At 47.8% G+C, this 16,606-nt stretch overlaps 1 protein-coding gene across 5 annotated transcripts in view; it reads left to right on the top strand.

Annotated features, from left to right (window-relative positions):
• Positions 1 to 16,606, top strand: part of FAM227A (family with sequence similarity 227 member A) — a 70,168-nt gene that overhangs the window by 20,756 nt on the left and 32,806 nt on the right. For 3 of the 5 annotated variants that reach the window (XM_009438326.4, NM_001246614.1, XM_054675413.2), the window contains 5 exon segments: positions 6,715 to 6,816; positions 7,307 to 7,411; positions 9,357 to 9,480; positions 12,378 to 12,485; positions 15,357 to 15,436. In XM_009438326.4, coding sequence (XP_009436601.1) covers positions 6,715 to 6,816; positions 7,307 to 7,411; positions 9,357 to 9,480; positions 12,378 to 12,485; positions 15,357 to 15,436 — 519 coding nt within the window. 5 annotated transcript variants of the gene reach the window in all.

Genomic DNA, 16,606 nt, shown 5'->3' with positions numbered 1-16,606 from the left:
CTGTTTGCTCAGGTGACACAAACACTGGCAACTCTGGAGATGGGAGATCCTTGTAGGGAGGTCTTGGAGACGGGAGGAAGCCCAGGAGATGGTCTCGGCCGCTGTACAGCTGTGCCTCATGGCTCTTCATCATCACACAACTCTGTTGTCCCCAAAGCAGCTCTGATCATTGTCCCCTGAGCTCCTAACCAGTCACCCCACCATTCCTGAGACCCAGCATCTCAGTCTGTTCTACCTGTAGTTCTCACTGCTGCTTTGAGCCACACCCCATCTCTCTATCTCTGTCTCCCTCTCCTTCTCCCCATGCCCTTCCTTCCTCTCTAATTTTTTTTTTTTTTTTTTTTTTTTTGAGACAGAGTCTCGCTCTGTCGCCAGGCTGGACGGAGTGCAGTGGCGCGATCTCAGCTCACTGCAAGCTCCACTCCCTGATTCAGGCGATTCCCCTGCCTGAGATTACAGGCATGTGCCACCACACCCAGCTAATATTTGTATTTTTATTAGAGACGGGGGTTTCACTATGTTGGCCAGGCTGTTCTCGATCTCCTGACCTTGTGATCCGCCCGCCTCAGCCTCCCAAAGTGCTGGGATTACAGGTGTGAGCCACTGCGCCTGACCCCCTCCTCTCTTCTTCATGGCTTCTTCCTGCTGCCTTCTCTCTGGGCTATGTCGGTCCCATCTGTTTCTTACATTCTGACTTCCTAAGAGAGATGATCTGTTTGGGCCAGTCACTGCCCAGAATGACAGTGCTGTTTGCTGGCATGGCCTGCAGTCAGTCAGTGGAAGGGGCGCTGGTCTCTGGGCCTGGCAGCGGTGGCCCAGGTGTTGGGTACCTATTCCCTTTGCTCCTGCTTTCCTCGGGAGAGGCAGTAGGAGGGACAGGTGTTCAGAGCATCACGTTCCCTACAGGACAGTGTACAAAGATGCTCACCACAGTGTTCGTTACAATAGCAAGGAAGTGGAAAGTAGTACATCTGGGTGGTTAAGCGCCTCTTTGAGCTTTAATTTCTTCTCCTGTAAAATGGAGATAAAATCAGTCTCTACCTTGAGGTGTTATTGTGAAATAAATAAGATAATGCATGTAAAGGTGCCTAGCACAGTGCTAAAAGTCATAAATTCTAAGAAAATGGTAGTTTGTATGATTAGTGTTATTAGAAACAGTTTAATGGTCAATAATAGAGGAACAGCATGGTCATTTTTGACATCTGTATCATGGACTGTGTAGCCATGATAAAATGTGATGATAAAAGTGAATGTTTATAAAGAGTGTATGTTAATGTTTCATGCTGTGTTGTTGAATGAAAAGTATCAGTATGGAAAACTCTTCTACAATTCAATCTTTTTTTTTTTTTTTTGAGACAGAGTCTTGGTGTGTCTCCCAGGCTGGAGTGCTGTTGCACAGTCTCAGCTCACTGCAACCTCCCCCTCCTGGGTTCGAGCACTTCTCCTGTCTCAGCCTCCTGAGTAGCTGGGACTACAGATATGCAGCCACCATGCCTGGCTAATTTTTTGTATTTTTAGTAGAGACAGGGTTTCCCCATGTTTGCCAAGCTGGTCTTGAACTCCTGACCTCAAGTGGTCCACCTGCCTCCGCCTCCCAAAGTGCTGGGATCACAGGTGTGAGCCACCACACCTGGCCAACAATTCAATCTATGTAAGTGCACACGTGGGAAAATTTTAAATGAAATACATAGATATTACCACTGGTCTCTGAGTTATAAGGTTATAAGATGATAGGCCGGGCACAGTGGCTTATGCCTGTAATCCCAGCACTTTGGGAGGCCAAGGTGGTTGGATCACGAGATCAGGAGATCAAGACCACCCTGGCCAATGTGGTGGAACCCTGTCTCTACTAAAAATACAAAAATTAGCCAGGCGTGGTGACGCACGCCTGTAATCCCAGCTACTCAGGAGGCTGAGGCAGGAGAATTGCTTGAACCCGGGAGGCGGAGGTTGCAGTGAGCCAAGATGGCACTACTGCACTCCAGTCTGGGGATATAGTGAGACTCCATCTCAAACAAACAAAAAAAAGATTATAGTTGTTTTCTTCCTTTTACTTCTTCTATTTTCAAATTGTCTGTAAGAAGCACATGGAGTTGTGCTTCTTGGACCCGCTGTTCCTGCGCAGTTTGCCTTGACAGACTGCCTGGGCACAGCTTGAGTGTTCACAATTCATTTGTGGGGTGGAAAGCCCCCAAGGACAGAGACTGCTATGTTATTTAATGCCCCATTTTTGAGGTCCTATGAGGAACGTTTTCCTTCAGACTTACTACAAATAAAACTGTGCAACTCCCGGAATGCTTTCAGCCTTACAGCTGATACTGTTTCTCGCTTTTCTTTGGCTCCCAGGAAACTCAAAGCAAATTTGTGCCCCGTCTTCGAAAGGACCTTCTTCTACTCTGCTTAGGGGCCATGTCAAACTTTCACTCACCTCCTCAAATCCTCTCCTCCGTTACCTCCCCTCACTCTTGGCATCAGCTGTGCCTCTGCTTTAGAGAGTCTGGGGGCTGCCAGCAACCCTGAGCTCCACAAGGACAAAAGCCTTTCCCACCTTGCCCCATCTGGGAGTGCCGTCTCAGCTCCGCACCAGCCCTCGCCTGGGACTTCTTGGAGGAGCTGTCCACACATGCTGGCTTCATGTTCTCATCTCCATTCTCTTCATCCAGCTGTAGCCTGGGTTCCCACCCTCACCCACTGCTGAAAGTGTCCCGAGTCAATCATTAGCTTTCACCTTATCGAATCTAAAGATTGTGTTTCTGTTGTTATTAGATGACCTCTGGTAGAACTGACCCAGAGGACAACTCCCTGCATTTTGAAGTTCTTTCCCCTTTGGTTTTGGTGGGTCATTCTCCCTCTATGCAAACAGCACTATCTTGGTGTCCCAGGCCTCTTTATCACCCATGTTCTTTGGGACCCCTCCCTTCTACTCTCTGTCTTCTCTCTCTGCACAAACCCTAGGGGGCAGGTGGACCTTAGTCATTGTCTTAGTCTCTTTGTGCTGCTATCACAGAATATCTGAGACTGGTAATTTATAAAGAACAGAGATTTATTTCTTTCAGTTCTGGAGGCTGGCAGGTTCAAGATCAAGGGGCCACATCTGGTGAGGGCCTTCGTGCTGTGTTATCCCATGGTAGAAGATGGAAGAGAGAGGGGGCGAAAGGACTGAAATTGCTTTTGTAACTGACCCACCTCCAGATAACCACATCAATCCATTCATGAGGGTGGAGCCCTCTAACCCAGTCACCTCTTCTTAGGCCCCAGCTTCCAACACTGTTGCACTGGGGATTAAGTTTCTAATACATGAACTTTGGGGAACACATTCAGACCATAGCAATCATATTCCCACATGAGACCAATCACTACTTCAGAACTGTGTCACTTCCTCCAAGGCCTTCACTACACTGCCGACTCCCATATCCCTCCATCCCTCTGCCTCTATCTAACCTCAGTGCCCCTCAGGCTCTCATACCCATCCGTTCTGCTTTTCCTCCAGGGCTCCCCGTCTTGTTGAAAACACAGCTTTCCACCTGGGCATCAGCCAATCTCCTCCCTTACCCTCATCTCTACCTCTGCGCACTCTTAGGAAGATTTAACTACCGTCTTTCCCGTATCTCCTCCCTTTCCCACTGGCCACTGTCAAGTTCAGGCACCACAACTTCCTGTCTGGGTTACTGTGTCTTCTGCCCAGCTTGCTGTCTGCCTTGCAGTTCTAATCCCCTCCAATGCATCTTGTACACTGCCACCAGGGATCTTTCTAGAACACCAATGTCACAGTGTTCTGCCCTGTTGAAAATGTCTCAGCACCAGTACCTTTTCTCCCCCTGTCCAGTTTCAGAACCGCTCCCAGTCCCGGCACCAGGCGCCTCATAGCCTGGCTCCTGCTTGCTCTTTCGCCACCTGCACCCAGTGCTTCCACTGCACAGAAACCCCTTGGAGTACCCCACATGTGTCAAGTGCTTCCATAGCCTCTGCACACGCTTTCCCCGTCTCTGAGGAGCTCTCAGCTCTCCCTTCATCATGCAGTTATTTTCTTACATCGTATTTTATTTTTGACTCGAGGGTACCTGTGCATGTGTGTGACATGAGTATATTGCATACTGGTGAGGATTGGGCTTCTAGTGAACCCATTTCCCAAATAACAAACATTGTACCAGACAAGTTACTTTTCAACCCTCGTCCTCATCATCCTCCCCCTTTTGAGAGTCCCCCGTGTCTATTGTTTCCATCTTTATGTCCACGCGTACCCAGTGTTTAGCTCCCACTTATAAGTGAGAACATGCAGTATTTGGTTTTCTGTTTCTGAGTTAGATCACTTAGGATAGTGCCTCCAGCTCCATCCATGTTGCTGCAAAGGACACGATATCATTCTTTTTTTATGGCTGCATCATCCAGTTTTTGTTTTGTTTTGTTTTTTTGAGTAAGACTCTCACTCTATCACCCAGGCTGGAGTAGAGTGGTGCAATCTCGGCTCACTGCAACCTCCGCCTCCCAGGTTCAAGCGATTCTCCTGCCTCAGCCTCTCAAGGGCCTGGGATTATAGATGCGCATCACCACACCTGGCTAATTTTTGTATTTTTAGTAGAGACAGGGTTTCACCACGTTGGCCAGACTGGTCTCGAACTCCTGACCTCAGGTGATCCACCTGCCTCGGCCTCCCAAAGTGTTGGGATTACAGGCGTGAGCCACTGCGCCTGGCCATCCAGTTATTTTTACTTGTAACACTGTCCCGAGACCTGAAGCGCAGATGAGATGCCCTCTCTGGGCTCCACATCCCCCTGGGATGCCTTGTCCCGGGGATCCTATCACACTGTTGTAAATGTCTCTTTATCTGTGAAACCCTGGAGGGCAGGGAGTCTATGGCATCATCTTGAGCACCTGGAGGTGCTCAATAAATATTTGTTGAAGAGCTGACATGAAATCCTTTTTGAAAGGTGGGAGGAGTGTGAATGAATAAACAATCAGTAACTAGTATACTCCTGTCAAGTGTTTCCTGAATGCCTGGCAGTGTTCTAAGCCCTAATAGGAACCACTCATCGAACCTCCACAACAGTCCTTGAGGCGGGGACCATGACCGTCTCCATGTGTTTTGTGAAAAAATCGAGCACAGAGGGGTTCAGTAACTTTGCTCAAAGTCACACAGCCAATAAGTGAAAGAGCTGGATTTGAATCCAGGCAGTCTGGCACCCAAGTCTGTGCTCTTAATCACTCCACTAGACTGCCAGGCTGAAGAAACACGAGGAAAGGTGAGAAAGACAAAGCAAAGAGCGGGGCTCAGAGAGCTCCTTACGAGTGGATGAGGCTCGTTTATCCATGCATGTTGATCTTACCTGTGTGGAGGCTGCAGGGGAATGCCACCAGGTCTTTCTGTCTGCATCCCAGAGATGGCTGATGGTAAAGGAGAGGCATCTATGTGTGAGTGATGGATGGTAAAGAAGAGGCACGCTTCCTGATGGTAAAGAAGAGGCACCTGTGTGTGAGTGATGGCTGGTAAAGAAGAGGCACGCTTCCTGATGGTAAAGGAGAGGCACCTGTGTGTGAGTGATGGATGGTAAAGAAGAGGCACGCTTCCTGATGGTAAAGGAGAGGCACCTGTATGTGAGTGATGGTTAAAGAAGAGGCACGCTTCCTGATGGTAAAGGAGAGGCACCTGTGTGTGAGTGATGGTTAAAGAAGAGGCACGCTTCCTGATGGTAAAGGAGAGGCACCTGTGTGTGAGTGATGGTTAAAGAAGAGGCACGCTTCCTGATGGTAAAGGAGAGGCACCTGTGTGTGAGTGATGGTTAAAGAAGAGGCACGCTTCCTGATGGTAAAGGAGAGGTACCTGTGTGTGAGTGATGGTTAAAGAAGAGGCACGCTTCCTGATGGTAAAGGAGAGGCACCTGTGTGTGAGTGATGGTTAAAGAAGAGGCACGCTTCCTGATGGTAAAGGAGAGGCACCTGTGTGTGAGTGATGGTTAAAGAAGAGGCAAGCTTCCTGATGGTAAAGGAGAGGTACCTGTGTGTGAGTCTGGGACCAGGCTACTTGCTTTGGAACCTCCTGGCCCATGTAAGCTCAGGCAAGAATGCTGACCTTTCAGTCCTTACTTTCCTCTTCTATACAGTAGGATAACTGTACTACCTACCACATAGATTGTGGAAAATAAAGTGAGAGGAGGTGCTAGCCCTGGGGCAGATACAGGAAGCGTTGACTAAATGGTACATGTTATATTATTGTAGTGGGAGCTTTGGAGCCAGGGCAAGGGTGAAGACCCAGTTGTATGACAACGGAAGCTACATCTCTGCTGCTCTGAGCTCACGGATAATTCCATTTTAACTTTAGAATTCCACATGCTTACTGCTAACTCAGCAGAATCTTATAGTTCAGTGGTTTATGTTTGCCCATTAACTGCGTTGGTTGATATTAGTTGCTGTTGGCTGAGTGTAGGAGGTGAGAGCTGGAGGTAGTTGGTGTGGAGCAGCTGTCCAGAGTCTAGATTTGTGGGTTCCAGTCCTGGCTCAGCCACTTGCCACTTTGGTCCTCGGTTTCCTCATCTACGAGATAATGATGTATTCCATATAAGACTATTATAGGGGTTAAATGAGAGTATGTAAAATTACCTGGGTAGGGCCTCACTAACAGATTAGGTGGTTTTTCTGTTCATTCTAAAATACATTGACTCCAGATGGATTTTTTAAAAAATAACAACAACAATAATAATGTGACTTTTTTTTTCCAAGCATTTCTGTTCAGGTAGAGAATTAGAGAAGTTTCTCTCTTCTCCTTCTCCAAGAGCCATCTGGCTGGATAGCTTTTGGTGGATATTTCATGAGAGGTACCAGGTAAATACAAATCTGCTTGTTCTCTGCCTTGCTTAAGTTATTTTTCTACAGAACCAATTCCATTCTCTTTGACATGAGCTACAAGCCCCTCTGATCCCATGGAGCACCCCACAGCCTCCCCTGTCACCCAGTCCCCTCCCGTCCCATGCCTCAGCCACACACCCTGTGCTTCAGCCATTGCACAATGCCCTGCGGCTCCCCCAGGCTTTAGGAGCTGGTTGCACGGCTGTCACAGGCAGGGTTGAGAGTAGACCTCAGGACTTCTGGGCCAGTGTTAGGGTGCCGTCTTCAACAGTGCTCTGCCTCTGTGTACGTGCTTTGTACATCTCATCCCCAAAAATGAACACATTATTTCATAAAGCATATGAGGCTAAATATCTTGAGAATAAGATTCTTGGAAATGAAAACAATACTGATTTAAAAATCCCAGCCCCTCAGTTGTTTCAGCAAGGGACTTTAGTAATTCCTTTTTCATTTCTATTCCTGGCAGCCAAACAAGGAGCTCCAGAATAATCTGTTTGACCGGATAGCCCAGCACTATGCCTTACTTTTGTTTCGTGTACCCAAGTCCCACTATGAAGAGGCGCTCTTAAAAGTGAGCATCAGCCACTATCTAGAAAAAAAGTCACATTAGATTTCTATTCATTTCTGATGCCAAGAGAATGTCTTAAACATTCTTTACATAAGGGAGTAATTAGTAAATTGTCATAATCCATACACTGACTTGGAATGCAGAAGTTACAAAAATACAGTAGAGCTATTTATACTGATCGGGAGATGCAATGATATATTTAAGTGAAAACCAAAGCAATTTATACAACTCTATGATATATATACCTATGAATAGAAAAAAAAACCTGGAAAAATATTTACCAAACTTTTAGCAATGCTTATCACTGGGAAGTGAGGTTATAAGAAACTTTCCCAGCCGGGCATGGTGGCTCACGCCTGTAATCCCAGCACTTTGGGAGGCCAAGGCGGGCGGATCACCTGAGGTCAGGAGTTTAAGACCAGCCTGGTCAACATGGCAAAACCCTGTCTCTACTAAAGATATAAAAATTAGCTGGGAGTGAGTGGCAGGTGCCTGTAATCCCAGCTACTTGGGAGGCTGAGGCAGGGTTCACATGAACCCGGGAGGCGGAGGTTGCAGTGAACCGAGATTGCAGCATTGCACTACAGCCTGGGCAACAGAGTGAGACTCTGCCTCAAAAACAAAAAACAAAAAACTTTCCCTTTCCATTTTATTATTTATTTTGAGACAGAGTCTCCCTCTGTCGCCCAGGCTGGAGTGCAGTAGTATGATCTCGATTCACTGCAACTTCCAATTCCTGGGTTCAAGCAATTCTCCTGCCTCAGCCTTCCGAGTGGCTGGGATTACAGGTGCGTACCACCACACCCGGCTAATTTTTGTGTTTTTAGTAGAGACAGGGTTTCACCATGTTGGCCAGGCTGGTCTCAAACTCCTGATTTCAAGTGATCTGCCTGCCTCGGCCTCCCAAAGTGCTGGGATTACAGGCATGAGCACTGCGCCCGGCCTCCCTTTCCATTTTATATTTTTCTGTAGTATTTAAACATATAATTTTAAAATTTAAAATGTGACTATACATATATACTTTTTATATAGGTATATATGTATGTATATATGTACTAAAAGGATTGCTAGAAGAAAATGTAAGTGAATACTTACATGATTTAGGGATGAGGAAGGACTTTCTTTGTTTTCTTTTCTCTAGAAACAGAGTCTGGCTTTGCTGCCAGGGTGGTGCAATCATAACTCACTGTAGCCTCAAATTCCTAGGCTCGAACTATCCCGCTACCTCAGCCTCCTGAGTAGCTAGGACTACAGGCATGCACCACCACACCTAGCTAATTTTTATATATATATATATATATAAGTATATATATATATATAAATATATATAAGTATATATATAAATATATATATAAATATATATATATATATATATTTTTTTTTTTTTTTGAGACAGAGTCTCTGTTGCCCAGGCTGGAGTGCAGGGTCGCAGCTCACTGCAACCTCCGTCCTCCTGGTTCAAGTGCTTCTCCTGCATCAGCCTCCCAGGTAACTGGGATTACAGGCATGCACCACCACACCCAGCTATTTTTTTTTTTTGTATTTTTAGTAGAGACAGAGTTTCACCATGTTGGCCAGGCTGGTCTCAAACTCCTGACCTCAGGTGATCCACCCGCCTCGGCCTCCCAAAGCGTTGTGATTACAGGCGTGAGCCACCGCACCCGGCCCCATTTTACTTCTTAGATTGTGTAGATTAAAGAGTATAGCCAAGTGCAGTGGTACACACCTCTATTCCCAGCTACCGAGAAGGCTGAGGCAAGTGGATTAGAGGATCACTTCAGCCAGGAGTTCAAATCCAGCCTGGGTAACACAGTGAGAACCTTGTCTCTAAACAACAACAACAACAACAAAAACTATATATAAAAAAAGAAAGTCCTTCCTCATCCCCAAATCATGTAAGCCAGGTGGAAATGTTGAGAACGTTGCCTGAGCTCGGCTTGCTCCGCAGAGGCTGCCATCACTTCTGAGCAAAGCCGTGTACACCAGCTTCTGTTGCTGCTTTCCACAGTCCTGGTTCAACACGCACGAATTCAAGTCTGACATCTGTAACACAATGAGCCTGTGGATTTCAGGTGAGAGGTGACTTTTTTCCACCGGGGAAAGCGATTCTAGAAAAATGTTTTCCGCTGGCACCTAGGTATGTTATTGTTTGCTATGACACCCCTTCATGAAGGCATTCTCTCTTTTCTCTCCTTAACATTAAAGAGAGCAAAGTATGTGGTTGGAGTCCCAAGGAATACAAATTTTCCTGCTTCCTCAAAACAGTTCTGAGACATCCCTTCCTAATCCTTTTTTTTTTTTTTGAGATAGAGTCTCGCTCGGTCACCCAGGCTAGAGAGCAATGATGTGATCTGGGCTCACTGCAACCTCCGCCTCCCGGGTTCAAGTGATTCTCCTGCCTCAGCCTCCTGAGTAGCTGGGATTACAGGCGTGCACCACTATGCCCGGCTAATTTTTGTATTTGTAGTAGAGACAGGGTTTCACCATGTTGGTCAGGCTGGTCTCAACCTCCTGACCTCGTAATCCACCTGCTTCGGCCTCCCAAAGTGCTGGGATTACAGGCATGAGCCATGGCGCCTGGCCCCTGATCCCCTTTTTGTGCTCAGCTACATCTACAGGGAGTGAGGGGCCATATCCTAATAAGATAGCAAAGTTTCAGCACAGCCCTGTTAGTTAACCATGTGCTGTGGGCTGCTGCACCCAGGACTCAGGGACTCAAAAGCAGTATGCGGGTTTAGATCATCCCACCCTTCTACCCTCCATGTGACCCCCCAGCGGCCAATCATGGTTCTCTCCCTCCAGCACACACAGGACCAGCTTGATGCCTGCTTTTTCTTTCTTTTTTTTTTTTTGAGACGGATCTCGCTCTGTCATCCAGGCTGGAGTGCAGTGGCACAATCTCTGCTCACTGCAACCTCCGCCTTCCGGGTTCATGCCGTTCTCCTGCCTCAGCCTCCCGAGTAGCTGGGACTATAGGCGCCCACCACTACGCCCAGCTAATTTTTTGTATTTTTAGTGGAGACGGGGTTTCACTGTGTTAGCCAGGATGGTCTCGATCTCCTGACCTCGTCATCCGCCCGACAAGGCCTCCCAAAGTGCTGGGATTACAGGCGTGAGCCACCATACCCGGCAGATGTCTGCTTTTTCAACCGCCTCCTAGTCCCCTCCCCCATCTCAACCTTGACATTTTCTAAGTTCATTAAAAGCTACCATTTATAGGAAGGTTCCTGTGTACCTGGTGCTGTGCTAAGTAAGCACTTTCAAATTTCCTATTGTGTTGGGGCTTCCTAAGATCACCCCCATGTTAGAAGATTTGCTAGAAGAACTCATAGGTCTCTGCGTTTAAGTGTAGTCTCGCTATGATTTATTACAGTAATGTAGTAAGGAAATAGAGCTGGATTATAAGGGGAAAAGGTAGAGTTTGGAGGAATCCATACGCAGACTTCCTTATGCCCCTCCCTCCCATGAGGAGTCATACAGAACCCACTCATCCCCCTACAATGAAAATCTAGCAACATGTGTGTGTTGCTTCTGCCCAGGGAAGCCCATTAGAGCTGGAGTCCTCAAAGTTTTCATTGGGATAGTCACATAGACACCTCTGTCTGTCATGTACCACAATTCCAGGAAGGCAGTGTTCAGCATAAGCCACGTAGTTTCTACCAACAGTATAGGCACAACGAGCCGTTCTTCTTCCGTTAGAGAGAGTTTTATATCAGTGGAAGAAACTGTTTACTAGCCAGGTTCCCAGAGGCCAGCCAAGGCATCCTCGCAAGCAGGCCTTTCTAAGAATAGCAGTCTCAGGCCTGCTGTGTTAACTTTTTTCTGCACACCCATTTAATCTTTTTTTTTTTTTTTTGAGATGGAGTTTTGCTCTTATTGCCCATGCTGGAGGGCAATGGCAGGATCTCTGCCTCCAGGGTTCAAGTGATTCTCCAGCCTCAGCCTCCTGAGTAGATGGGATTACAGGTGCCCGCCACCATGCCCGGCTAATTTTTGTATTTTTAGTAGAGCTGGGGTTTCACTATGTTGGTCAGGCTGGTCTCGAACTCCTGACCTCAGGTGATCCACCTGCCTCAGCCTCCCAAAGTGCCGGAATTACAGGCATGAGCACTGAACAAGTGTTCATTCCAGGGCTGTGCCACTCCAAAGCTGGGTCTTTGACCATTATGCCACCCTGCCTCCCATTTTCTGACTGTCTTCTCTTCTTGCCGTTGCACCCTGCTGTTCCCTTTAACGTCCAAGGCTACACCACCTTACCCCAATTTATCCCCAGTAATAAACCCCCTGTCCACTTTGTCCAATGGAGCCAGCAGCTTTGCATAGTGGCTCAAATGTCTCAAGTAATCCTTGGAAGCATCACTGTCAAACACGTAAAGAGAAACCATTTCTGGCACTAAGCTAAGTGTGATCATGTTAAACATTTACTAAGCACCTACTGTATTTATTATGTGCCAGATCTAGAGCTCTGGAGGTATAAAGATGAAGAAGACCCAGTCCCTGTTCTCAGGGAACTCATGGTCTAGCCAGAACAGGGGACATGGAAAACAAATAACTGTGATGTCTTCACATTTGCAAAGCATGTCAGGGACTCACACACCTGTGTGTTCTGACCCTTACACCCAGCTGACACGTAGGGCAGGGTCATCATCCCTGTTTTCCAGATGAAGAAGCCAAAGCCCTCTAGAGAGGAAGTGACTCGCCCAAGGCCACAAGGCTAGCATGGGGCAGGGCTAACACTGGAAGCCCAGCCTCCCAGGAGCCAGCAGGGGCTCCCCAGGCCTCTTTTGCAGAAGCGTCCATTTTCACTCTTTTTTTGATTTCTTTTTAAATAGAAACGGAGTCCCACTATGTTGCCTAGGCTGGTCTCCTGGGCTCAAGCAATCCTCCCACCTTGGCTTCTCAAAGTTCTGGGATTACAGGCGTGATCCACCGCACCCGGCCCCATTCTCACTCTTGACTCCTCCCTTAGGCACCTATCCTAGCCCACAGAGCTATGACAGCTGGGACTACTCGGAACTAGACCCAGAGCGATTCCGCAGAGAAGAATTAATGTTATACAGAAGAAGACTGACAAAGGGTAAGATAGCAGTTACAGCCTCCCGCCTTCTTTGCCACTGCCATACTCAACCACTATCTAACTGAGGGAGGAGAGGCCTTAGCATTGATGTCCTCAGGTCAAGTTCTCTCTCGGGTACCCCCAAACTAGCCACCAAAATTCTTCGTGCTTGTGGACTGTAGTGTACAACATAATCGTTGGGAGGCAGGGGATGGAATTTTGTATTGGAATAGTGGATGCCAGATAATGAGTGTCTACCTGTGTGCCAGGCACTGTGCTGGGCTCTCTGCCTCTTTTTTTTTTTTTACACAGTCTTGCTCTGTCACCCAGGCTGGAGTCCAGTGGTGTGATCTTGGGTTACTGCAACCTCCACCTCCCGGATTCAAGTGATTCTCCTGCCTCATCCTCCCAAGTAGCTGGGATCCCAGGCACCCACCACCACGCCCAGCTAATTTTTGTATTTTTAGTAGAGACGGGGTTTTGCCATGTTGGCCAGGCTGGTCTTGAACTCCTGACCTCAAATGATCTACCCACCTCGGCCTCCCAAAGTGCTGGGATTACAGACGTGAGCCACCATGCCTGGCCAGCCCATTTTATTTAATCCTCACGACAACCTGCTGAAGTACACACTAAATCCACTTCACGGATGAGGAAACTAAAGCTCAGAGAAGCAACTTGTCCAAGGTCAGCTTTTCCATTTCACTCAGCAGACCCATAACGAGTTCTGGGTGCCAGGCACTCTGCTCAGCACTGGGAACATGGTGGTGGAGGCAAGCCCAGTCCCTCTGTTGCAGGGCCAAGGAGCCCCAGAAATGGGGCTTCTCCCTGGAAAGGTTCATGGCTTTGCCCGGGAAGGAATTCAAGAATTCAAGGATGAGCTAGTGGTAGAACAAAGCAGCTCACCTTGACTGTTGCAGCTCTCTGACTGCTTCTGCAGAGCAGGGCTACCCCATAAGCAGTGTGTTGAGAAGAACAGCTCAGGGCCAGTTCTGCAGGCTCATTTATACCCACTTTTAATTACAGGCAAATTAAGGGGCAGATTATTCAGAAATTTCTGGAAAAAGGGGTGGTAAATTCCAAGTCCGGTCATTGCTAGGGAATGGATAAACTGTCTTGATGCCTGGTGGGCACGTCTTAGGAAGCTAGTCTTCAATTAGGTCTGAAATAGAGTTCCACCTCCAACCTCACCTCTTCATGATCTAGTGGGAAACTCAGGCCACACAATTGTCCTGCAGGGGATTGGGCACTGCAGTGGGGGGATTCAGAGGGGTAAGGCAACAGCGGGAGGGGTACCCAGTCCAGCCCTGAGAAGGTCAGTACGTGGCGTTTGAGCTGAGATTTGAAGGGTGTGTTGGTCCAAGGACCTGCAGCATCAGCATCTCTCCAAATCAACTGACTCCGACTCTGCAGTTGATCAGGACTTCCAGTGATCTAGAAGCATGTTCCAGTTTGAGAAGCCCTGGTTTAGGGCACTAAGGAATAGAATACCTGAAACCTTTGGAGCAGAGCACGGTGGTGGTTATTAGCTGGAAATTATAAGCTGGCACTTATTCAGGGCCAGACACTTTTTGGTTTTTTGGAGTCTTGCTCTGTCGCACAGGCTGGAGTGCAATGGCGCAATCTCAGCTCACTGCACCCTCCACCTCCCAGGTTCAAGCGATTCTCCTGCTTCAGCCTCCCGACATAGACACTTTTACCTGTTAGCTCTCTAAGCATTTCCATTTCCTGATCCCTTCATAGATAACGATTTCCCTGTAGTCATCATGCACACTCAGGGAGTTTTTTTTTTTTTCTTGTTTTCTTTTCTTTTCTTTTTTTTTTTTTTTTTTTTTTTTTGAGACAGAGTCTTTCTGTGTCACCCAGGCTGGAGTGCAGTGGCGTGATCTCGGCGCACAGCAACCTCTGCCTTCCAGGTTCAAGCGATTCTTGAGCCTCAGCCTCCCAAGTAGCTGGGATTACAGGCATGCGCCACCACACCAGCTAATTTTTGTATTTTTAGTACAAAAATACAGGGTGAGACAGGGTTTCACCATGTTGCCCAGGCTGGTCTCAAACTCCTGAGCTCAAGCAATCCGCCCACCTTGGCCTCCCAAAGTGCTAGGATTATAGGCGTGAGACACCATGCCCGGCCGACTCAGGGAGTTTTTTCAAAGTGAAGAAAAACCTAACCCATAAATTGCCTGAGTTTAATGACATTTTAATGAATATTAAATTTAACAGCTATGAGTTTGATAGATTATTTCTTAAGCACTTAAGCATTTTAACTTTGCAGAGCTCTGAATTGGTTTTTCTTCTGAAACCAGTCCTTTTTTTCCTGTGGGTTGAGTGTCTGCCCTATGCACAGAGCTGTGCATACTTTTTTTTTCTTTTTCTTCTTGAGATGGAGTCTCATTATGTCGCCCAGGCTGGAGTGCAGTGACGCAATCTCGGCTCACTGCAAGCTCCACCTCCCAGGATCACACTATTCTCCTGCCTCAGCGTCCCGAGTAGCTGGGACTACAGGCGCGCGCTACCATGCCTGGCTGATTTTTTATATATTTTTTTAGTAGAGACAGGGTTTCACCGTGTTAGCCAGGATGGTCTCGATCTCCTGACCTCATGATCCGCCCGCCTCGGCCTCCCAAAGTGCTGGGATTACAGGCGTGAGCCACCGCGCCGGCCCTGTGCATACATTATTTCCTTTAATTGGTGCATTCGCCCTAGAGGGAGATAGTGTTCACAGTCTAACAGGATCAGGGTTAGGTAACTTGCCCAGCAGGTGGAGTCAACAGAGAGACCCTAGGTCTGGTGGGTGTCACTGTCTCCAGAAAGGAGGCTGTCTCAAGCTCCTGGGCTGCAATCTTCATTGTCCCATGACAAGAGGAATTAATAACAGCTTTTCCCCTTCTATAGGGAGAGAGTTTTCTTTGTTTGCTGGTAAGAGAGCCTTCTCCCAGAAGCCAGCCCAGAGCAGGAAATTCTACCACCCTCAGGTAATTGGGGAGGCACAGACTGGGACTCCTTTGGGGTCCCATAAGCTTCAGGAACCCTCGGTTCTTCTGGAGCATCAGTGGCCTCCGGTTAGTTGCACATCTCTGTACCCCTTGCCCAGGTCTACTCCATCTTCTAAGTGAGGAGCCCTGGGAGGCCTCCAGGTCTCCCGTGGGTAAGTGGCTAAGTGGCATACTAAGGGGCATTCACAGAAATGCAGCAATTGAGAAGAGAGAGGGAAGGAACCAGGTTTTCAGTGTAGGCTGCAGTGCAAGATGCTTTTACTTATTTTTTTTCTCCACTAATCCTCATGGCAAACCTGAAACCTAGCCGTCATCCCTGATACGTACTTTCTCCTCTGCCCTATTGATGTTCCTTCTGATGTACCTCCCAGAACCACCTGTTTCTCACTCTTCCACTCCCACCACCCTAGTTTGAGCTCCCATCACTACTGCAGTAGGCACCTAACTGGTCTCCCTCAGGTTCTCAGATACTTCTAGGGCCATCTTTTCAAAGTGCAAAGCTAAGTACATCATCCCATCACCACCTGACCCTATCCTATCCCCCGACCCTAAAAACCCTACTTCCAGGCCAGGCGCAGTGACTCACGCCTATAATCCCAATACTTTGGGAGCCCAAGGCAGGCAGATCTCTTGAGGCCAGGAGTCCAAGACCAGTCTGGTCCACATGGTGAAACCTCGTCTCTACTAAAAATACAAAAATTAGCCAGGCTTGGTGGCATGCACCCGTAGTCCCAGCTACTCAGGAGGCTGAGGCACAAGAATTGCTTGAACCCGGGAGGCAGAGGTTGCAGAGAGCTGAGATCACACCACTGCACTGCAGCCTGGGTAACAGAGCAAGACTCTGTCTCAAAAATAAATAAATAAATAAATAAGATCCTACTTCTAGCCGATAAAATGACACCCTCCACACCCCAGAATGCTTCCTCTGGCCTTTAGGGTAGACTGACTTGCACAGCCTTGCTCATCTGGCTCAACCCCTTCTCCAACCTCCTGGGCTCTCAGGGGTCCTGCCTCAGGGGACTTCTTTTATTTCCTTGTATACCACACTCCCTTTCTGTATGTGGCCTCTGTACCTCCTGTTCTTGTCCCAGGTAAGCTCCTATCACCACTGCCATTGTCACTGTCAGCATTTCCTCCCAACTCCCAAGT

Source organism: Pan troglodytes, chromosome 23, assembly GCF_028858775.2.
Source record: "Pan troglodytes isolate AG18354 chromosome 23, NHGRI_mPanTro3-v2.0_pri, whole genome shotgun sequence".
Lineage (NCBI taxonomy): Eukaryota > Metazoa > Chordata > Mammalia > Primates > Hominidae > Pan > Pan troglodytes.
This window is presented reverse-complemented; position numbering and strand designations above follow the sequence as displayed.